Source organism: Bubalus bubalis, chromosome 11 (assembly GCF_019923935.1).
Source record: "Bubalus bubalis isolate 160015118507 breed Murrah chromosome 11, NDDB_SH_1, whole genome shotgun sequence".
Lineage (NCBI taxonomy): Eukaryota > Metazoa > Chordata > Mammalia > Artiodactyla > Bovidae > Bubalus > Bubalus bubalis.
Window position 1 is genome coordinate 340,359 of NC_059167.1, and position 25,241 is coordinate 365,599.

The window sequence follows — 25,241 nt, forward strand, 5'->3', positions numbered from 1 at the left end:
AGCTATAAAAAGAAATAACAGATTTTAGTGAATATTAATCCATTAAGCTCCTTTAAGACAGGAACGCATCAGAGCTGACGCCTGCCACAGCCTTTGCCATCTTAATAGTGCCAGACACAGACGCGAAGGGAGAAACTGAAACCTAACTGGTTTTTCAGAGTAATTCTTAGTGTATATAAAATTTAACAAGAAATATTCATTAAAATAAGTTTTGCGTTAACGTTAACTAAAAACATTACTCATTAGAGAAATATTAGTCGATGCTAGGCATTTTGAATAAAGAAATACTGCCATTTTATTTATTTTTGTTTGGAATACTGCCATTTTAAACAGAGAGAGACATATGCACGACTGTGTCCCGATCACTGTTTCACTCCCAACAAGACAACCTGAAACACAGCAGGGACACAGCAAACCGACTCAGCGGTATTGCTCTGAAATCTGAAAACAAACTACAAACCGTATCTGTTTTATAGTAAATATTCTCTAGGATATTATATCTTTTAATATTTACACAGAACACTGCGTTTAAGATGGAGGGTAACTGAAATTATTTTATTTACAAACCAATTCTTAAAAACATTTAAAATGCAAGGAAATGAAAAGTAGTGACCTAAACTGAATGTATTTCAATACCATATGCCATCTTTCCCCCTTGTATTTATTCTCTTTTATGTTTTATTATGGACACTTTGAAGCACAGAAGTTGAGGGCAAGTCTTGTTTCATCTATACCCAACCCCCTTTCCACATCCCAATTCTGCACCGATTTATTCTGACGAAAATCTCAGTCGTATCTCATGAACATACTCAATGTAAAATCTATCTGGCAAAGATGGCCCGTCTCTCTATCTACGTATGTATCTGTCTGTCTGTTTATGCCGTGCTGCATGGCCTATGAGAGCCTAGCTCCCTGACCAGGGGTGGGACCCAGGCCCTCGGCAGTGAAAGTGCCAAGTCCTCAACACTGGACTGCCACAGAACTCAACTAGAGTTGAATTTATATGTCTAAGAAACATTGACAAAGGGTACAAATATATTGACAAAATAGTCTAAGATTTCAAAAGGTCAAATTACACAGACCAGAAGAACACGGTCTAATTCTCAAATTTATTTACAATTAAAATTACTGATTTAACAATGGATAAGAATGCTATTGGAGCTTCCCTAGTGGCCCAGTGGTAAAGAATCTGCCTGCAATGCAGGAGACATGGGTTCAAACCCTGGGCTGGGAACATCCCCTGGAGGAGGAAATGGCAACCCACCTCATTATTCTTGCCTGGAAAATCCCATGGACAGAGGAGCCTGGTGGGCTACAGTCCATAGGGTTGCAAGAGAGACACGATTTAGCAACTAAACAACAACAAGAAGAATGCTATCAAATGGTATGTATCTTACAGTCCCTTCTTAGGGTTTTACTATTTCAAATTTACATGTATGTTGTACTTCATTTAAAAGAAAAATTTCCACAAGGAATATACTAATTTGGCACTTCTAATTCTAAGATGACACTAAACAGGGAAATCCCGCCAGTGAAAACCCTGCTGCCCTACCACACTGTCTGGCAGCGTTCGTCTGAGTTTGTTTAGCAGCCTTCTTCCTACCTGATATGCAAAGGCTTGCGGTGAGTTGTCAATTATTATAGTTTTTGAAAGATCTCTTCCAAGGATATTTAAGTCCTTTATATAGTTTCCTTGTACACAGACACAATGTTCACGGAAAAGCCGGTGCCTAAACATAAAAGTAAAAACAAATTAACTAAAAGATAAAGTATCTGTAAAAAGCACAACACATAGTGAAACATATACAATGCACACACCACAGGCTTTACAATTAAGCCTTGTCATTTTCTCTCACAAAGGAAATTCAATTACAAGTGTGGGCCTAGGCTTCGGGCTACGGTCTTATAAAAAGTCTTAGCAATTATTGAAACCTTACAACCAAATATTACCATGTCTTAAAGAACTTTGGTTTATCCCAAAATTTTATATTAAATGATAAAGAGGGATGAAAAACTCTGTAAATTGTTTTTGTAATTTATTTACCCAGGAGAGCTCAGTTCAGATGCAGCATCTGGTTGTCATCGAGGTCCTGCTTTTTAACCAATTTTCCAGATGGATGACTGAGGCACAAGGAGGTCAAGTGACTTGCCCAAGGTCACACAGTAAGTCAGCGGTTAGCCCCGCAATGGGACCCAGGGTCCTCCCGGCTCCCAGTCCTTTGCTCTAACCAGAAGACCACACCGCCTCCCTAGCCCTGCACATGCCAGAATAGAAAACATGAGAAGGGATGCTTCTGTGTTGGCATAAAAAAAAAAAGTTTTCAGTTTCTCTTATAGATTTTGAGGAAAGGTGCAGAGGCCAAAACATTCCATCATTTCAACTTTTCCCAAACACCCGTGCTTTAACTGTGTGCGTGATTTGAAAAAACAAGGATTGAATGAAAGGATGAATTCAGATTTAAGTGTAACAAAATTGATCTTTCACCAGTGAAAACTGAAAAACGTTATATCATTTTAAAACGAAAGCTATTAAGTTTTGTAATATTTATATACTTGTAATATTTATATAATCTCTAGCACTCAAAATATATTAGTTTCTGAATATTACTAATAACTGGTACAGATTATCTTGAAACACACTACTTGCATACATTAATAATTTGGTAGTTTGGCTTCCTTGTGTATTAATCCCACTATACAATTTTTAAGGAGCTAGGACTTACGCATTCATAATATTTTTAATTCTCAGATTTTAAGAAAGCAGCATTTTCTACCAACAAAATCTGTCATAGGTCTAAGAACAACCAGTAACTGGTATTTTAATTGGTGCCAATGATAATGGAAAAGAGGAAGAATCTTAAAACCAGACAAAACGTAATAGTATAAACAGTTTTTTCTAATGATTATCTACGTCTGAAAGGTTTAAAGACAGTCCTACTTTGAAAATATAAGGCTAGAGAAAAGAATTTAAGTCCTGGTTGGACCTAAATAAGATCCTACATTTTATCTGTATAAACATCCAGATAAGAGGAAATTGGAGGCAGGTACAGTGGGTACCTCCAAGTCACACTGATAACTTCTCCAATAGCAGCAATTCACCAGACACAGGGGACAGCTAGCTGAGTATGTATATGGAGACTAATGATTATTTTAATTCAATTATAAACTCCTCCCAGTTAGCAGGAATCTGAGGGCTGCTGCTGCTAAGTCGCTTCAGTCGTGTCCGACTCTGGGCGACCTCATAGACGGCAGCCCACCAGGCTCCCCTGTCCCTGGGATTCCCCAGGCAAGAACACTGGAGTGGGTTGCCATTTCCTTCTCCAATGCATGAAAGTGAAAAGTGAAAGTGAAGTCGCCCAGTCGTGTCCAACTCTTAGCGACCCCACGGACTGCAGCCCACCAGGCTCCTCCGTCCATGGGATTTTCCAGGCAAGAGTACTGGAGTGGGTTGCCATTGCCTTCTCCAATCTGAGGGTTAGTAGCACATATTTGCAATTTTAAAAAGAAATTACTTTTGCTAGTCATCGAATTAGCATTCAGACTCATGGGATTTTCTGAATCGACCTTGTCACCAACACAGATAACGCCCTATAGCACTCTTAGTGTGTTCAATACACAGTTCAAGAAGTTTTTCCTGTTTTAAAGTTTTTCAAAATACAACTCGATGAAACAAATTTAAACTCCCAAAGGCGTAGGTTCTATAAAACTAGTTTAAAAGAGAGCTTTCAACTTGTAACATCACAACTGCATGACTGTGACTTGTCCCCTGGTAAAATGAAAGCTCCACAAGAGAAGGGCTCTGCCGCTCACTGCCCCCTGGAGCACCAGAGGTGCTGAACAGAAATCTTCAGAAGGACTGAGGTCATCAGAGCAAAATCACTCGTGTGCTTTTATTATCAGGTAAAATGAGCATACATTATAATATACTTTTATGAAAATAAAATACCATTTTCTTTTGTGTGTCTGAAGCTTGTTTATACGGAAGATAAAATGGAAACTGACTAAACGACAAATTTTGATACTTTAAATTTTTCTTTAAAAAAAGAGGGAAAAGTCTCCTAAATGTGGGCATTAGGAAAAGCCTTTCACTATAGTTGAAACCACTCAATAATAAAGGTACTACTGACAGGAGAAATTAAGTTTAGGGTTTTCCACTCTAAGACAATACGTGAGGAAATATTCAAGAAAACGAACACCCAGCCACCAAAGCTTTCAGGAGGCTTTTCCTGCATCTCTCACTCGGCTCTTGATCAAAACTCAAAGATTAACTCCTATACTTCAGGGGATGCAGCAAGACTGAGGAGTCTTGGTATCTCACTTCAGTTGACAGAAGTAAAGAAACTAATTTTCAAATTGTGTTAAATTACTGAAAACACTCCCACCTAACCAGTAATACACTGCATCTGCTGGCTTAGGACACACACACAAGGAACTGAGTCCAGATCAGAATCACCTGAGTGACTAAACCAACTGCAGTTTCCAATTAGACTCGAGTAACATTTTCTTTCCATGGAAGATTTGAAAAAAACCAAGAGTTTAATTTGATCTTTTTTGTTGAAATTAACTTTCATTTCTAGGTCATTAAAAAGATGACATAACATGCATTATCTCAGAGGCATTAAGTGAAAACATCATGCACAGTGAAAAATTCCACATACCCCCAATTTCCCCCCAATCCCAAAGTGAGGATACAGATGTACAAGTGAATAAACACATTTGATCTTTGTGTCCATTAAAGAACGTCTGTCTGGAGTTTAATTAGGAACTCTTAAAGAGTTTGGGGGCTTAAAAGAAAAAAAATCACTTATTTTCACCATCTAACACAACAAATCTCTATAAATGCAGCCAACTAAAAATGGCCATCAAAATTAAATAGAATCATAGTAATTCCATAGTTCAGTGTGACAGACATTTCCACTATTTCTTAATTAAATTTACCTGACCAGTTGCTTTTTAGGGTCTAGTATGTTCAGTAACTTGTCTGCATACACCTTCTTAGAAGCAGTAAAAAGAATGATCTACAAATTCAGGGGAAAAGAAGTAATCATTATACATGATCTAAATATGGGTACTGTATTGAATAAAATAAAAATACTTAAATAATTAACTTAAGTATGTTTACCTCATACATCTGAGACATTCGTTCCAGGAACTCCCTGAAGAATGGTCTTAATCTCACGTAAACCTGAAAAAAACACAAAGATGGGCTTCAGAAAATAAAAATATGAAACAGAAACAACTTATTTATAAGATATGTTCTAACTTTGAATACAATTTAAAAGTTCATATGAATAAAAAAGTTTACTAAGTACCAGTTGACCAAATATATTTCACATACCAAAAATCACTTAAAACAATCTTTTGGTAGGATAATAGTAATTGCTGGTGATCATTTCACTTTTCAATACTCAAATAGCAGCATATAATAGACCTTCATGGAATGTAATTTTAATAAACAGTTAAACTAAGAATGGCAGGTTGCCCTCTGAGATTCTGATCCACCAATCAGCTCCATCTTCCAGCCAGGGAGCATCCATCCAATTATCAGGCAGGCTGTGTGTCCACCTCTAGCTGACCTGTCTCAATGACCTTCCTCAATGATCACTCAGAATTTCTTCTCACCTGCTTAAGAATACCTTTATTTTCAATTTCTATTAAGGTAAATAATGTTTAAGAAGGAGATGTCTGGATTGGTGGGTTTAACTAACAAGAATGTTTCAGAAATCAAGCTTGTTCTACACGTACTGATTCAGATGTGGTATCTAAATTAGCACTACTGGGCTACCTGAGATTGAAAATATAATAATCAAACACACCAGTTATCAAAACCAACTGACAGTATCAGGACAGACTGCAGTAACCAAAGAACTGACTCTAAATATTATTGTCTTACTTCTGTCTGTCTTTCTGCCTATATTTAACGCAGCTCTTGTAATATACTCAAGAAGCACAGAAATATAAGTCATGAACAAGCACTAAAAACTGATTTACAAAAGACTTTAACGCCTTTAAATTATATTTATTTTGTGACAAAAAGTTTTTACAAAGAAAAGTTTGTACTTCACTCAAAGGTGATTGTTAAAGTCAAAAAAGCACGAAAGACAAACACACAGAGCATCCTCGCGCCCGACTCCCTGGGCGCAGTGGCTGTGGGGCAACACGGTCAGAGCCTAGGCCTCCTCGCATTCAACCGCGTCATCAGTACACGTCTCAACCAAAATGACCTGGTGATAGAAATCTAGTTCTGGGAATGTTTCAGAGCAGAACAGGGAAATCAGGCAAAGGACTTTAGAAGGAAGGGACTGTGTACTAACAGTCTTTGTAATTTCTAAAGCCCAAACAGTGTAAGAGAAAGCCAAATATATAGTAAATATATGATAAAAAATCTGTTAAATAAATTTAATAATAAACAGATTTAGGCAAATAAAACTGCCTTAAGCAATATAAACAAAACTGAGAAGGAAAGGCAAGACCACATACTGCAGGACAGCTACACAGCTACAGACGCGAAGGCCAACCACTGAATTTCCTTAAGAGCTGATCACTGCGGAAGACAGATCTCAGACAACTATTAATATGTTAATAATATCACCCTATTCCCACTTACAGGCTAGAATAATAAGTCCAAGTGTGTGTGAGTCACTCAGTCGTGTCTGACCCTTGTGACCCATGGACTGTAGCCCACCAGCCCTCCTCTGTCTGTGGGATTCTCCAGGCAAGAATACTGGAGTGGGTTGCCATTCCCTTCTCCAGGGGATCTTCCTGACCCAGAGACTGAACTCATGTCTACTGCACTGCAGGCAGGTTCTTATATTCTTTATATTCTTCTGCAGTCTGAGTTACCAGGGGAGCCCAGCATAATCAAGATTTACTCATTTCTAATCCTGTTACAAGGCAGCTGATCTCAGTAGCTTTGACTAATCAAAAATGAAGTCAGTCACACACTCCCACCACTAGCAAATAAAAAAATCATTAGTATCCAATCCCTATCCTTTAGGATGAGATACAAAATTTTTAACTAGATTTGCACTTCTAATAAATTTTAACATCTACATCCTAAAATATTTGGTATAGTTGGGTAGTTTTCAACACACTTTATTTGATAATCCAAGTAACTGACAGATTTAGATATACTACTACCTTAACTGACAAAATCAATTTTTATTCATTATGGAACACTTCAAAATATATTTGTAATAGTTAAGGGAAAAACTATCAATTCAGTCGATACTTTTTTTCAGTCAACCTTATCTCATGGAAGATGATAAACCATGAACCATCACAGAGCCCTCTGTTTGCTGCTAAGCAGCAGTTAAATGCATTTAACAACCAAAAATACTTCATTTCTGCATGTGTATAAATGCTTCCATTTGCTTTCAATATCCCTATCACTTGCTCATACTGTAAATTAAAATAAGCAGGGCCTCTACAATTTGGGGTTTGTCTCCTCTGAAACCTAAAGTACTTCCACTGTAGAGGAACACTTCCATTTAAACAGCATTATCTAAGCACAGTCAGTGGCCACTGTTCAAAGGGGACGCGTCCCACCGCTTGCACTTGGGGATTAGGCAAAACTGGCTTCACTATGATTCTACGACGCTGACTATGCTGAGAAATGTAACACACATCTTAGAATCTGACATTACTTTCATTATGTGCCTGTTTACTGGGGATGAAGGCAGCGCTGAGATGGGGGAACAGAGCACGAGAGTGTTTTCTTACCACGAGAATAGAAACTGTTCACTGTAGACGTTCCTACTCTCAGAGCAGACTCACTGTTTGAAACACAGGAAGGTGTTTCAGGATTAAAAGACATAAGCAGAAACAGACGGTTAGGGAAAAAGGTGTTGAAAGGCACACAGCAGCAGCGAGCAGGGATGGGATGGGACCACGTGAGGCTCTGTCATTTGCGAAAAGGCAAAAATCTCAGGAAGAAAAATAGAAACCGAGTCACAAGGCCGGCAGGACCTAAGTCATTCGGATGGACATACTGAAGCAGAAATATACAGAAGTCAGGAAGCACTAAGCACTGCCCAGCAGGAGAGCAGAAGAGCCGTACGGGATGCACAGTCGACGCACTACACCCTCTACTGTGTTGGGTCAGAGAGACACAGCCGTGCGGAGGCATGCCACGCCCTGACGCTCCAGAATCGATTCCACACATGCCCTTTTCTTCTCCTAACCGTCTCATAACAAAGATTCCCGTCCCGAGCTACTTACTTCCTATTTTCTACATTCTTCCACTACTTAGTATTTCAGAAATCATCCTCCTTTACACTTGCAACTCTTCAAAATCATTTAGTCACCCAAATGTAAGACTAGGCCGTAAGTTTCATTTCAGGCTGGTGTATATGTGCTCCTTTAACTATATAGCAATTATTCTAGGTACAGAACAAATAGTTTTAATCACTAAACCAAATATATTTTGAAAAGTTAAAGTCTTAATGCATAATGCTATAATAATGAACAATTATTATATAAGAACAGCATACACAAAGACATGTCTTAAATAAGACTGTCTACTACCCAAAGATGTTCATGCTATGAAATGTTTATTATATAAAACTTTTGTACATTTCTTACTCATGACTCAATTTATTTTGGAACTGGAAGTCTGTACCTTTAATTCCCCTCACTTGTTTCATTATATGTTCACGCTGTAAACTTTTAAAACAAAATCTACTGGAATAATATCTGTAAAAATAATGATAACTAATCTTGTGTGATATATTGTGAAGTGATTTTACCAAAACTTAGACGATATCTGACAGTCAGCCTATACTTTCTTTACTACTAAGACAAGAGAATGTTCTGTAACTGTGCATATAAGATGCTGCTCCTGCTGTTGCTGCTAAGTCGCTTCAGTCGTGTCTGACTGTGCGACCCCATAGATGGCAGCCCACCAGGCTCCCCCATCCCTGGGATTCTCCAGGCAAGAACAGTGGAGTGGGTTGCCATTTCCTTCTCCAATGCATAAAAGTGAAAAGTGCAAGTGAAGTCGCTCAGTCGTGTCTGACTCTTCGTGACCCCATGGACTGCAGCCCACCAGGCTCCTCCATCCATGGGATTTTCCAGGCAAGAGTACTGGACTGAGGTGCCATTGCCTTCTCTGAAGATGATGCTAATAGGTTATAAATGGTTAACAGAAATAGATTTAATAAAAAGTCATTAAAATAGCTATCCAGTTACAAATTGACTATATTTTGTGAAAGTCTATCTAAATTCAAATTTATGTCTAAGTGTGCAATGTCAGTTATATATACTGATTTCTGTAACTAAACCACTATGTTAGTTATCTAGGTGACTTTATGAGCATGACCAAAAAAAGCAAGGGGACACCCAACAATCTCAATTTGCAGGCAAAACTGGAAAAAAAATTCTTACATGTAGATCTTTTTAGGAAAAGTACTTCTAGTTTTAAGCACAGATAATATGACCCTAACATGTTTTGAAAAAAAGTATCTTTTAATATTTTTTCCATGAAATCCTTTGAACTTATTGCTACACTGTTGCAGGAAGGAAAAGAAAAGATCAAATTCGGTGGTATTTACCCACTTAAGAGTATGGCACCTTTAAATAAAAAGATGATTGGTGGATGCTACTTATTTAATCAGCAGTAAGAATTTAAAACAACAGAAAACCAAGAACACTTGAAGAAGGTAAAGAGTTCAGCACACATACACCAGTATATACCACAGGGATATAAGAGGCTCTGCCAATTTTTTTAAACCTTCTGTACACCTCAGTTTCTTCATCTATAAAATCGGTATAATAACAGTACCTACATAAGGCTACTGTAGTAAATAAGTTAATACATATAAAGCACCTAGAACACTACCAGCACATCGAGACCCTCAACAGGAATTATTACTATCCACGTGATTATTTAAAAGTTATCAGCCATAAGGAGAATACCTGGAAAGAGCAGGATTTTATGGGGGTAGGACCGGGCAACCACACTCAAAAGAGAAAGCTCTATCTTTACTTGTAGAAGAGGTAAAGTAAGTCAACAGATTACTTAATTATTAAACTTGGTTAACATTGTCTTTGCATCAATACCAGATCATAGAGACAAAACCCAAATCTTTTCCATAGAAAGAGGGTTGCTCAGATACACCCTGTGGAGGAGGCCTCAACTTCATAATCCATAGGTGATTTAAAAGTCATCTTTTGCTTCACACAGTTTCAATAAAAGGCAGATTGCTGCTGGGGATAGTATCTGTAGGTGGATCAATCTGAGAATGAATAGGTAAATACTGAAACATCATAACCAATACAAATGAAACTCTCAAACTAAAACCTTCTGTAAAATCTTACACTGTATTAAACAGAAATAAATTTGAAAAGGTATTTTCTTATGGAGTCCAAACGGGATAAAATGTTTCATGTATTCATACAGAAGGTATATTAAAAATTAGCAATGAAGCATACTTTTCAAGTCATGGCCATTTACATACATACACACACACACATACACAAAAACACACATACAATTTTTCAATTTGAGTATGTATGTACACATATTTGTGTATGTGTGTGCATATATATATATATATATATTTATGGTTTAATGTGTTTCTTAAAATCAAGTTTACTGACTTTAAAAGCAAAAAAAAAAAAAAAAACAAAACCCAAAAGCCCACAAAGCCTTCAAAACCAAATTCTAAATTCTTAAGTCTCCAATTTAATATGTTTAATAGTCAACTGTCACCTCTCCTAAAGTTGCAAAATATTTTCAGCTACTGAACAAGAATTTTCTGTGTATTTTTAAATGAACTACTTCTAATTTTAAGATACATTTATAAGGAATACAAAAGCCATGATGAAAAAATTAGTACCAATGACTGACTATACTTACTAGTAAGGATGGAAAAATTATTTTAAATGCTGACTTACAACTCATTATCAAAAATATTATTCCCTATCAGATATAAAATATTACTTTCATCCTCAAGACTGTGTCCATGGCCCCAGATGTTTTAGGGAACAAGTATACATACTACTTTTAGATAATAAAATTATGCTTTATGAATGTCAAAACAAAATGCCTCCTGTTCAGTATCAATTTAAGTCAGAGCATGAGGGGAGGAAAAGCTTGATTAAGTATCTACTAACAGAACTCTTCATTTAAACAATTGCTTTTTTTCTTCATCAAGCAAAAATGCTGACTTTTCTAGGAAAGATTGCAGAAAAGAGAGAGATGCCACCGACCTTCTACTTCTATTTTTCTGTAGTATAAAATATTTGAAATCCTTACAAAAATTATCCTAGGCTGTAAGCCTCCCAGAAAACAAACTACAATAAAGAGGAAGAGGCTGAGCTTTGCTAAACATGGGGTTTCCCACCCACCTTTCCCCCCAACTCTTCCCATAAAAGCAACCTCTACTATTAAAACAAAGCATACTTTAGCAAGTAGCTCCCTATAGGATCCTATCTCTCCTTGAGTGCTTACCACAATCTGATTTCTGGACAGCTGACCCAAAGTTTGTTGATTTTACTGATCTTCAGAAAGCCACTGACTGGCTAAAGTCTTATTGGTGAACAGAGTCAAAAATCAGATGCCCCTGCCATACTTTACAGAATGAGGAGTTGGACAACACAGTTACGTTTGGTGGCACTGTGGTGAAACATATGAGGCATCTTCTTTTTGTCTTCAATTAGCCACGTTTGGGCTGGGTAGCTCTATTACATCTTCAAAAAACTGAGCTCCAGTTCTTGATGGAGACAGAGGAAGGTCATTGAGGAGGTGGTTCAGCTCAAGAGCTAAGTGAAAAATCTGTCTTTTGATTCAGTCCTGCTTGTGGATAGAAGTCATCTTCTGGATGGAAGAGGGAGTGAGATGACCTAGAGTCTTGAATTGGTGGATCTGCAGGAACAGAAACTAAATACAGTGGAGACCTCTTAACTGAGTAACACCACGAGACGGATTTCCTGACAATGTGTCAATATAAGCTAAATATAAAAACGAAAACATGTGCATTGGAACTGATCATGCACTTGGTTTTCCAGATAGCAAATGCATTTGTACCATTCTACGAATAAATATGTTTTCCAGTATCTAACTGTAAAACAATTCATGGAAAAACTATCAATTAAGGGAAAAGAAAAAATACATTCAAACAAAAAAATCTATCAACTTTGCCTTAGTGAATGCCACACCCTCACTTTAAACACTCAGTTACTCTTTCAAATGACTTTTTCACAAACTATAATCTGTCTAATCTATATAGTGTCAGTGGTAACATATATCAAAATTTTCATTTGAGTTGCATCTTTTAGGTTTATCCCCTAGAGAAATGGAAATTCAAATACACTCCAGGTACTACATTGAGGCTTGAATAATCTATCTCTTCATTATTCTAAGTCTTGCATTAACTAAGCTGATCCCTACTTATCAATCAAAAGAAGTAAGGCAATCTTTAAACATTGAGTAGTGACCACCTTAAAATTTCCCTCAAACTTTCATCTGCAAAAACCTTAGAAAGTCTGTAATCAGACTTTAGTCTGATTATATAGTGGATATATAGTGGATCTAATTCTAAATCTCTCTATATATTAACAAGAATTTTGGTGAACATCTGATTACTTACTTCCATTTAGAATTTGAATATGTAAATTTACTGCATATACTCTCATAATTATTAGACCAAGGGTCAGCAAACTATGGCCTTTGAGCCAAATCCAGATCATCACTTATTTTTGTTAAGTAAAGTTTTACTGGAATGCAGTCAGGCTTATTCATTATGCGCTATCTAGGACTACTTTCATGCTACAATGGCAGAAAAAGTAGTTGTAACACAGACTGCAAAACCTAAAATAGCAACAACTGGCCCTTTATAGGAAAGTCTGCCAACTCCTGATACAGACAATTATTAAAACATACAGAAGACAAATTACATTTTAAATTGTTCTGAGAGAGAACAGCAAACAGAATTAGATACAGTTCTACCTCAACAAACTTACCATAAAAAGAAAGCAAAAGTAACAGAAGTCCCAAGAGGACACTTTATCTGGCTTTGAGTCAGATGAAGAATTCTGATCCTATCTTAACATTACCATTTTATGTTAAAGCATATATATGTAAATGCTATGGAACTGACATATCCAAGAGTATACAGATAAATGCCATGAAACTGTTCCCTTAAAAATGGTTAATTTTATGTTGTGAATTTAAATCTCAACCAATTATTTTTTAAGAGTATATACAGTCTTTTACAGACGTCTCCCTTTAAGCGGGCCACATTACACTGCAGTTGTTAAACATGTAAGTTCCATCTTACCTAATACTGTGGTTTCTCCAAAATCTCTTAGATCATCCCAGACCCTTGTGTATATGTCTTCTTTGCCAGTAGATGGAGACAACACCACTGAAAGTTTAAAAGACATCATTCCCTGTTTAAAGGGAGCTTGCTGGTCTGAAAACTGGGGGAACCCTAACCCAAGATTTCCGCAAAGTTATTTTTAAAAAGTAGACAGAATGGCTGTGCCAACACCAGAAACCTAATATTAACTATGGACATCCTCAACAACTTACTGAAAGGGAACTAAATTCTGTACATGATGTAGTAACTAAATCATATTAAAATGCAGTCATCTCTGTAACTTAGATTCAAACTTCCTGCTCATTTTTCCTGACTTAGGCTAGACCATTTAGTTTTCCTGTTTCAGAAAGCAGAACTCAGATATACAAGAAGGAGTTCTTTGAATTCCACAGAGGTAGATGCAGTACATATGAAGATTATTTTTAAAGTATTATATGCACTGCTAAAAGCCTTTTATTCAAAATAAGACAACTATCCGGATCCACAGGAAATAATAAGGATTTTACATAGAAGAAAACTAAAGAAGAAATGGTGAAAGCAGTAAGAAAAAAAATTCAACTTTATGGTCACACTGAAAAGAAATCCTCGTGAAAGAAAAATCAAACTTATCCACTCTCCAAGTTTTTTATTTCACTACTAAAAATTATGGAAACAGACAAACCAACTGTAAGAAATAAATTTCAAATCTGGAAAGCTTAAGAAATCACATCAAAGTAATTTGTATTTTTCAGTAATAGCTTTCTTTTCCAAACTCAAAGATTGAAAGCCATTGTTTTTAAGGGCAATTTTGAACATAAAAACAAGGTTATCAAGCTAAAAACAGAGAACGTATTGCTATACTATTTATATTTGCCACAAGATTCCTGTCTCTGAAGCACACTAAACAAGAACAACCTATTTGGCAGAAAATGTCTTTAGAAAAAGATTTACCTTAAATAACATCCAGTTATTAAAAATCTTAAAATTCCTTATTTTTATGTATATTTTGTTCATCCTCTGATCATATATCAGAACTAAAATCAGTTTACATAAAAGGGAAATAAATACAATCCAGGTATTACCATACCTACAATTCCTTTCTAGGTTAAACTAGAACTGACAATAACCACTTAAATAAATCTTCTTAAGACTAACTGTAAAGTAGATCCTGAACCACAAACTAACTCTAAAATCATATGATTCCTAAGATCTAATAACTATCACATGCCAAGAACTCTACACCAATATCCCGCCTATTAAGAGCACATAAGCAACCGTAAGCACCTCCTCACCGCTCCTTGTAAACGTGCTGTGACTTCACTCAGTTAGCCCTTGGGTGGGCTTCTATCTGCCAGACAACAAGGTTCTGGACCCCCTGCCAACTTTTCAAAAACTGGGATACAAGGCAATGCTGGTAACAACGCCCAGGACAGAAAGGCGCTTTGTAGTTTTCAAAATGTATTCACACATATTAATTCAAATTTTATGACAGGAAAATCTCTAACAAAGTAAGAACTATGGTCAACAGGTAATTCGCAGTGATATTTGTACCTGATATTTGTATTTTGCACTGTTTGCTGTCCATCGACACAAATGAGGGAGATACACTTTAATTTTTTGAAGTAAAAGCAGAGTAACTAGGAGTAACCGGAAGAGTGTCCTGGAATTCCAAATTAAAATAAACTAGATTTACTACACTGCAACCTACAGACCACATTACTACAAAAGGCAATAAAAATGACCAACAAGGAAGCTTTCTTCATATGAACTGCGTTTTGGAAAAACAACAACAATAATGCCAGATGTTAACCTTGCAAAGTTCTTGGAGACCTAAGGTGTCAGTGTTCCTGCCTCCACCTGCTGGCAAACAGGTTATGAAATTAGTAGAAATCAATGGGTAGAAAAAGTTCCCATTTTTCTGGTAACAATGTTTAAATGTAGCCCTTTAGCATCATGCTACCTTGTGTTACTAAATCATTAAAATAGAGATGAAATCCATTGGGAATAAACATCTTAAACTTTAGCCAAAAAAAAAAAAAAAAATATATATATATATATATATATTTACAAAGGATTTCTTGGTTCAGAATATCTAACAGGCCAAAATTCAAGTTAAAAAGTTTTAATTACCTGATAAATGACATCTTGGAAAAGGACTGGGAAAGTAAGTGCTGCGTCTTCCAGCTCATTTAAACTACAGTGTACTAGTGTTTCATCCTTAAATAAAAAGCACATATTGAATGAACTGAGATACTGAGACGTTTCAAATGATAATTGTATGTATTCATGATCACCAAAAACATTTATTAAAGCACCCTTTCATACATGACTTTCATGTTTATAACACCTTCCTGTGCGTGCATGGCACAGTAGTCAGGGACAGGTTTTCTAAGCCACTGGTTCTCCGGTGATGGCCACTAGGACAGCATGTGGCACTGGCGTTATCTGGGGACCACCAGTGAGAAATGAAAGATCCCCAGCTCTTCTGATAACTCAAATTCAGCAAGGAGCAGAGAGCGTAGCTCAGCAGTCTGTGCTCCAGTAAGTCTTTCAGGGGTTAGGGTGATCGGGCGAGTCTGAGAATCACTGTTCTCAGTCCTGCAATTGCCCACTTTCTGTTAAACCACATATATACTTTCTTCTTCTTATTATTTTTACAACTCAGCAACAGAAGTTTAGCATCTAATTATTTAAAAATATATATCTATAGCTCCTTATCTGTAAACTAAATTAGCAGTTAATCAAGACTTCTCATCTTTGATTACCAAACCCTCTTTTCTCATTGTGAGGAAAGGAAAGTGAGGATCATTCATCTAAGGTATGTGCAAATATCTGTATTTCTCAAATCCTGAAGGAAAAACAAGAGGGCTTCCACTTGCAGAAACTGACACACTTTATGCTTAAAATGAATTAAAATGAGATACAAATGCTCACACCTTATGAATTCCACGTTTTATTAGCTGCAGTGTTTCTTTGAACCTAAAGTTAAACTCAGTAGAGGCAAAGAGCAAAAAATACTCTAGATATGCCTCATTTTCTTTTAATAGCATATCAGAGTACACAAATTAAGATATTCTCTTAGTATCTTTTAAAAAGGTATTCTCTTAAAAAAAAAAAAGGTATTCTCTTTCCTATAATTGAATCATAACTAATTCTACTTCTTCATCTATAGCCTATCTAAATTTTGATCACTCTTCTTTATATACTTCTGTAAAATTACTCATTTATGCTCACCAATTCTTATCTTTCCTTCTCTTTTTACCCTTCATATTGGTTTAAAAATATTACGGCCAAGCTTGCTATCATGATATCAACTACTAACATAAAAATCTAGCGAAATCTTTTTCAGTTTCTCCACTAACTTGCATATCAAATCTTAATTACTCACAATCAGTTTCAATACTCTTCTTTCTTTTTTCCTCCTTAACCCTCTAATACACGTTAAATACTTAGGACTTCTGGATACCTAGCTTCTCTCTTTGGCTAGGCAAAGGCTAAGGTGCTGAACTCTCAGAACTGTCCATGTTAGTCAAGATTTAAAAGAATAACCTTTTCATAAGATAAGAAACAATGAGAACTAAACTACATCTCCAATTATAGGTTACTAGTAACAAAGACTAAATAGTAAAATGTTTTCCAACACTACTTAATGAATTGCTAATATCAAGAAATTGCTGGCAGATATAAATAATGGTGACTATATATTAAATTTGGTTAGGAAAAGGTAAGAGATATTCAGTTTTCAAAGCTCTCTTGGTACCCTAAAATATAAATTTAAAATCACACCAAGAAAGCATACTAAAGGTCTTATTAGTCAACATTAAGAAGTCATGCTTTTGAGAGTCTATTAATAAAGTTATTGGTATGAGATAATATGCAAAAAAAAAAAAAAAAAAAGGAAAAGGAGTATGGTCTTGCATAAGGTTAACTCATCAAGACCCAGGTCCTCAGGGGGACATGACTGTGGTTTCCCTAAACTGAAATCTAGGCATGAAATTATAATTAACTGGAAGATTAAAAAACAAAACAAAAGGTATAGGAGTGTTGGAAAAATAATTGAATTTAAATAGCAAAGTAGCAACAGGGTGGGGAGAGAAAAAAAGAAGCCTAATTTATTTTCAAAAGGTACTGGATACCAATGCAATGGGAGGAGGCCCTGGCATTAGATGGCGCTTAAAGGAAAACCATTTCAGAGCACCTAAGACACGCTATTACAGTCAATGTGTGTGTAAGGCGGCTCACTCTCTTGGATTCTTTTAGATATTTTGGGCTAATATTTTTTTTTTTTTATTTTTTTTTATTTTTAAACTTTACATAACTGTATTAGTTTGGGCTAATATTTTTTAAAAAGAATTTAACTCCTTTATTTTTCCTAACTCTAGAAACAATATACTTACCAAGTCTAAAACTAGGGAGAATTCTGGTGTGCTTCTTGTCTTCAATGGAAGAGCGGGCTTCCTATTTAGTTGTTCTTCTGTCAGTGGTGGAACATGTTTGATGAAATAATAGCTATAAATCAAATTTTAAGAAAATTTCAACATTTCTATTTTCTGTAAATATAAAACATCTTATTAAACTCAGCCCATCTTTAAGTTTTTAATTAAATAATATATATTTAACCTAGTAAACCAAAATTATAAAACATGTAAGTAAAACTGAAAATTAGTATTTCAGTAACTCAGTAGAAGTATTAATACCTACAGGTAAGATGCTCCTTGCACTATACCATTCAGCCACCCCTGTACACATGTACTTTCTTTCTGTCCCAAGAGGAAAAGGAAAAAATAAAAACTCACGGGTCAAATACTTCCCAGTCTTCTTCATAGGTGGCCTCTGCGTGGGCGGATGAATATCCACTATCTGGTGTTACTGGTGCTATTTAATAAAGGGAAAAATAAAATGATGCTTTTACTCAATGCTTCCATGAAGTATACATATTTACTGCTTTTATTAAGACTGTCCTGAAGCCCTGTGCATTTTAGGTTAAAGATAAGACAGAAATAATTTGTAATTATTATTACAAATATATATTATTATTACTATTATATAACATATAATAATATATATTATATAAATATAATATATAAATAATATATAATAAGTTATATATAATTATTATTGTGTAATTATTATTACAAATTATAACAAATTATTATTAATAATTTAAAAGTAACTTGATTGACACAGAGATCTAACTCTGGATCCAAAGGAAAAAAATACCATTATAGACAAAGTGGCAAGCTGTATCATGGCTAACAAAATTTAAATCCCTAACAACTAAGAGAAAATTTACTACTTATTATTAGGCAACTACATGCCACAAGATTTCCATTTCTAACTGAATGATGTTTGTATGTGTAAGAAGAATTTCATGGTGCTCTTATAGCAGTAATACTTCACAAAGTACACTGTACGTACAGGCAGTCAATATATACGCTGGGATTTCCCTGCTGGTGCAGGGGTTAGGAATCTGCTTTTCAATGCAGGAAATGCAGGTTCAATCCCTGGTCAGGGAACTAACATCTTGCAACTATTAAGCCTGTGCGCCGCAACTAAGAACCGACACAGCCAAAAATTAAACATTAATATGTGTATGTGTGTGCTGAAAAAAGACTCGAAGGTAGTTTCAACTTAAGATCCATGAACAGTCTTTAAAGAGGTCCACAAACCCCTAAAGACTTATACAGGATCTCAAGGGTTAGGAAACGATGCTCTACATAGAAATCAGCGCTTTAGGTGACCCATTATTCTACTTCTCACTTACAAGTAATTTAAAAATAATCAAGGAAAAATTCTACAAAATGCAATCAATTGACAGAGCTTCAGAAATTACGTTGAGAATTTTCTAATATTTATAACTTAAATTCAGTGAGAGGACAAAGATGACCTACAAGCTAAACAGGTAATGTCTCAAAGATGAAAGTTTAAGGTGGGCTAGAGACTGAGTGTTTTTGTTTCCCCAAAATTCATGTACTGAAATCTAATCCTCAAAGCGATGGTGTCTGGAGATGGAGTCTTTGGGAAGTCATCAGGTCATGAGAGTGGAGCCCTCGTGGACGAGATCAATGACCTTAAAAAGAGACACCCCAAAGAGCTCACACAGCTTCTGGCAGATGAGGACACAGCAAGAAGACGGCTGTCGATGAACCAGAAAGCAGATCTTAACCAGACACTGAACCTGTTGGGGTTTTGGTCTTAGATTTCCTAAACTCCTGAACTATGAGATATATTTGTTGTTTATATGTCACCTAGTCTAATGGTAGTCTGTTATTACAATAGCCTGAAAGAACTAATGGGCCGCAACAGAAATTGCTGTGAGCTACCCTACAGGAATGGAATGGTGGTGGTCGAGTCACTAAGTCGTGTCCGACTCTCGCGACCCCATAGGCTGCATGCAGCCTTCTAGGCCCCTCTGTCCATGGGATCCTCCAGGCAAGAACAGTGGAGTGGCTGTCATGTCCTTCTCCAGGGGATCTTACCGACCTAGGAATCAACCTGGGTCGCCTGCATCACAGGCAGGTTCTTAACCGACTGAGCTATGAGGGAAGCCCCAGGAATGGAATACTTGTGGATAATAGCCTTTCAGGACAAAAACTTGCCTTTTTTTTTTTTAAACTATTTTCATGTATTAATACCTTCTCAGAGTCAATACAGTGTGTATGCTCAATAAATGACAACAGATGTAAGGCAGAATTTTGTTCATCTCCAACAACTTTATGCCAGTTAATGGTTCATAAGCACAAAGGGACGAAAAGGAAAACACATCTTCTACCACTTTACTGCTTCAAGTTCTTATTACCCGCAGAAAAAGGGGGAGAGGAAGTATTCATAGTATTCGAACACCTCATGCTAAAGCATTTTTCACATTTCACCTCAGTCTCCAAAGCTCTAAATTATTATTGCCATTTTAAAGCTAATAAAACCACCTCAGAGAGCTCAGGTTATCTAAAGTCACACAGCTACGTAAATGGTGCAGCCAGCCTCCTTCCTTCTTGTTCTCTTTGGCGACCTTCCTGAAGCTGAGGGAAAGCCACACTTTTGTCACTCATGCTCATCTTTTAAGGTCAGCAGGACTTTCACTTGTTTTCCTCTCCTGATCCTCCCAAAGGAACTGCAACGTGCCACCTCCACATTTCGCTCATTTACTTGTAACAGCACTCATCACACTGTATAGTAATTTTTGTGTATACCTGGCTCATCTATTAAATCATATACTCTTCAGGGTCAATGAGCATATCTTATTCATCTTTATAAACAGTGTCCATCACAAAAAGCAGGTGTTCAATTATACAAGTGTTAGAGGAACAAATAATGAATGGGAAATGGAGTAAATCTTACTATTCCCCGCTAGAAACTGAAGTTTTAGAAATCCCTTCTCTGTCGCCATAGTTGTCAGAAAAAATAGGTACAAAGGTTAATAAAGAACCACAAAAACAGAAAAATTTCAAACAAAAAGTCAAGAGCCTTGGCTTCAGTCCGTATCTTATCATTCACAAGCCTGTAACACGGGGGAAAGCAATCAGCATTAAATGACGGGTCAACATTAAGTTCATTTACAAGTCTTATCCACCCAGGAATAAATTATGTGCATAATTCATGCTGATTTGCTTGTTAAGTTCAGTATTACTCTTAAGTTAGGTAATAAATGCTGACCCCACATGGTTCTATATTTCCAACTGGCTCAGGGACCTACCAGTTATGGTAGGCCTTTCAAAGGATCCAGACTGGGCTGCAAAGTCTGTATACAGAGAGACCCGAGAACAGAAGTTTCTTCTTTGGGGATGTTATCCATATATGAAACAAATCTGAAGGTATGAGATTACCTCTACACAGGGACTTCAGATCTTAAGTAAAACTCATGCATTTATAATAAATATGTTCATAAACGTAAGCATATTATTTTGTTAGCTGCGTTAGATTTAGATTGGTACAAATAATTAAACTGTAAGTGATTAAAATGGTAAAATAACCTTTAAAAAATTCAATTTCAAAATGATTTGGGAGGAAACACTTTATTTCCAATTTTAATTTTATTAATTTCAAGGAAGAAAAATTTATGCATTTAATCTGCCTATTTAAGAAAAAATATGAAGTACTGCATTTTTACCAACTATTTATGAAAATGTATAAGAAAAAAAATATTTTTCACCTGTAAGGGGTGGTATATCACGATTAACTGCTTCCTCTGCTTCTTCTAAACCATTGTTTACTGATGGCCTCCCCTGAACCGCTTGATCTGAGTAGGCTGCCCCATTAGCTGACGCAGCAGTGCTGGTAGCGATCTCGCCCACCGGCTCCATATCAAGCTGCTTCACTATCTCCTCAGCTTCCACAGCCTGTCCTGGGGAATCGGATCCTGATGTTCCTGAAATTATGATTCAGTGTACATCAATCATGACTTAACAGCTCGTAGTGGGAGAGGAAAGACAGAGACAAATTTAAAATGAGTAATAAATAAGCTTTAGAGACATAATGCACAGTATAGTGAATATAGACAACACTACTGAAATCATCAAACCTGCTAAGAGATTAGAAGTCAATTAATCCAACCACTAAAAAAATAATTATATAACATAATAGCACATGCTAATCATCACTATGATGATCATAGTTCAGTTCAGTTGCTCAGTCGTGTCCGACTCTTTGTGACCCCATGAACCGCAGCACGCCAGGCCTCCCTGTCCATCACCAGCTCCCGGAGTTTACCCAAACTCATGTCCATCGAGTCGGTGATGCCATCCAACCATCTCATCCTCTGTCGTCCCCTTCTCCTCCTGCCCTCAATCTTTCTCGGCATCAGGGTCTTTCCCAATGAGTCAACTCTTCACATCAGGTGGCCGAAGTACTGGAGTTTCAGCTTCAACATCAGTCCTTCCAATGAACACCCAGGACTGGTCTCCTTTAGGATGGACTGGTTGGATCTTCTTGCAGTCCAAGGGACTCTCAAGAGTCTTCTCCAACACCACAGTTCAAAAGCATCAATTCTTCGGCGCTCAGCTTTATGGTCCAACTCTCACATCCATACATGACTACTGGAAAAACCATAGCCTTGACTAGATGGATCTTTATCAGCAAAGTAATATCTCTGCCTTTTAATATGCTGTCTAAGGTTAGTCATAGCTTTTCTTCCAAGGAGCAAGCGTCTTTTAATTTTATGGCTACAGTCACCATCTGCAGTGATTTGGGAGCCCCCCAAAATAAAGTCTCTCACTGTTTCCATTGTTTCCCCATCTACTTGCCATGAAGTGATGGGACCGGATGCCATGATCTTAGTTTTCTGAATGTTGAGTTTTAAGCTAGCTGATTGTGTAATCAGCTGATGATCACAGGACAATATATAAATTATAAGATCAACACATTGTACAACTTTAAATTTTCACAATGTTATATGTCAGACATATTTAATAAAAATAAAAATTCATCAATATTTAGAAAAACTAACTGGAACAGAAACAAAGCCAAGGACACCATCATTCAGGGAGTCTTCACTAGACATTTCAAGCAATAAGGAATGAAGACTATTATAAGCTAGAGTGGTATTTGTGAACAGTTTTTCTTAAGAGTAGCTTAAGCTATTTCAAATAGCTTAGAAATACCCATTTATAGTTAAATGAGTCAATTCAGAACTTTAAAATATTTTTTATTGATATAATTAACTGATTTAATACTTATATAATGAAATATGATTACCAACTGAGCATTAGCTAAAACCTCTATCCTGCCACATAATTATTTCTTTTTTGTGGTAAGAACATTCACAGTCTAGTCTCTTAGCAACTTCGAAGTATCAATATATACTGTTGACTTCTGAACAACACAGGGGCTGGAGGCACTGAACCCCATGCAGTCAGAAGCTGAGAAGAACCTTACAGTGAGCCCTGTGCGTCCAGTTCCTGACCCTCAGGTTCAACCAACCAGACTGTGTACTCCTGTAGTCTTATACTGAAACAATCCCTGTATAAGTGGACCTATCCAGTTCAAACCCATGTTGTTCCAGGGTCAAGTGTAATACAGTACTGCTGACCACAGAACTTCTTTTCATTAAAGTAAGTGTTGTTTATTAAGGGCCTACTACATGTTGGGCAATACACACATACACACTTTTCCACTATCCTCAAACAGCTTCTGATTTTTTTAAACTAGAGATAGTTCTCTAAAAATGAGTCAACTGTTTCCGTAACCATAAGAACCTTTTTATTCCAAGGTACAGGAACAATTTCTCAACAAGATTCCACCTCGTTAACAAAGAAGTCAATTTCCTCGTTACATTCATCCATCACTGAGATGAACCTGCTGCCCAATCTTTCTCCCACTATGGAGTGACCCCCCCCCACCTCTCCATTTCTTTCTGGAATCCTCCAAATATCATTTTCAACAACAAAATCAACCTCCAGTAACTCTCAACTTTCTCACAGAATATTCTTTCTCCCTCCACTGCCTTAATTTTAACCTCTTTCAAAAAAAATGTCTCTCTTCCTATTACCCTTCCCTGAAAGCTGTTTACTGTCTCACACTTGTTCCTCAATCAGAACTCATTTATCTCCACTGCTGCTGCCAGATCACTGGGTTTCCCTAATGTGTAAAAATGTTTGCTCCCCTGCGACTGATGCCACCTGACTACCCAATTCTTCTCTTATCCCCCGTGCTGTCACCTACCACCTACTGCCAGCATCCTCTTAATCACAGGGCAATTTAACACCTGGCTACTGCTCTATTAAATACCTATAGAGTTGTTATTACAGGAGATGTCAGTGACTCATCCAATAACCAGCCTCAAAGGTCTTGCCCTCTTCGGCTCTATCGACCCTTGTTAGGCTCTTTAGTAGTTATTACCATGGCCACAGCCTGGACACTATCATTGAGAAACCATTCCCCTCTGAAACCTAAAATTCAAATAATTAATCTCCTACAACAACCTCCTAATCTTCTAATTAGTGTCTCTCTCATGTATTTCTATTACATGTGATCTTCATGTCTGATAAAAACCAGTCTCTTTATCCAAAAGCACCTCTCAGTGGCTTCCTCCCCACCCGCCTCACCTAGTTAGCCTTCACGCTGCATCATTTAAACCACTCTCACGCCAGCAGCCTCTGTCCTTGCTTCCTTGTCTTTCCACTGTCATTCACCATAGAAATCCCTCTTGAATCAATCTGACAGATTTCTCAGGCACTAGACCCAGCCTGGGATAGGCAACAATACAATTATAAATAAATTTTAAAAAGAAATGTCTAGGTATATTGGGTTAAAGTTAAAGGTAGGGTTTTTTGGGGGGTGGTTTTTATCTTTTGGCTGCACCGTGAGGTATGCGGAATTTTAGTTTCCCAACCAGAGATCAAACCCATGTCCTCTGCTTCAGAAGCATGGAATCATACCACTGGACTGCCAGGGAAGTCCCTAAATGTAGTTTTTTTGTTTTGTTTCTAGTCTAAGACTTCACAGTCCTTTAACGTGCTAATACATTTTTCTGCCCGTACAGTATCTTGATTTTATAGTGTACCTTGTGCCTTTTAAAAACTGCTTTATCATCCAGAAACATAATTCAAATGAGAATTTAAATAATCAGGCAACAAGTATTTAATGGCTATTTCCCATGAGCCGAATAATACATCAAACAACACGGTAGATGCAAAAATAAAGACACTACCTCTTACCCTCAAATAATTTCATGTATGAAATTAGATACTAATACCAGAAAAGATAGGACATCAGAAAATATGTGAAAAATACGTTGAGAAGGCCATTTTTTTGCCAAGGCATTATACAATGGAAATCTTAAATTCATTTGAATTAGGGTAGTTTTACTGTTTGTCTAAACTGAGGATTCTTAGAGGTGGGAAAAAAACCAAGCAAATGATAATAAAAATAAATTGTATTACAAAAAATAACCTGGTCTCAACCCACTTATTCAACAAATTCTACTTTACTGATCTCTAGAATACA

The 25,241-nt window shown here is 36.6% G+C and overlaps 1 protein-coding gene across 5 annotated transcripts in view; it reads right to left on the bottom strand.

Annotated features, from left to right (window-relative positions):
• The window catches only part of CTDSPL2 (CTD small phosphatase like 2), a 76,313-nt gene that overhangs the window by 5,665 nt on the left and 45,407 nt on the right, over window positions 1–25,241 (bottom strand). For 4 of the 5 annotated variants that reach the window (XM_006075888.4, XM_006075887.4, XM_006075886.4 and 1 more), the window contains exons 5-11: window positions 21,451–21,666; window positions 18,098–18,176; window positions 17,699–17,810; window positions 15,432–15,518; window positions 5,123–5,185; window positions 4,939–5,018; window positions 1,604–1,730 (exon numbers count right to left, since the gene is read on the bottom strand). In XM_006075888.4, coding sequence (XP_006075950.3) covers window positions 1,604–1,730; window positions 4,939–5,018; window positions 5,123–5,185; window positions 15,432–15,518; window positions 17,699–17,810; window positions 18,098–18,176; window positions 21,451–21,666 — 764 coding nt within the window. Of the gene's footprint in view, window positions 1–1,603; window positions 1,731–2,044; window positions 2,256–4,938; window positions 5,019–5,122; window positions 5,186–15,431; window positions 15,519–17,698; window positions 17,811–18,097; window positions 18,177–21,450; window positions 21,667–25,241 lie in introns of those variants that run through there. The other variant, XR_006542569.2, reaches the window with a different exon arrangement.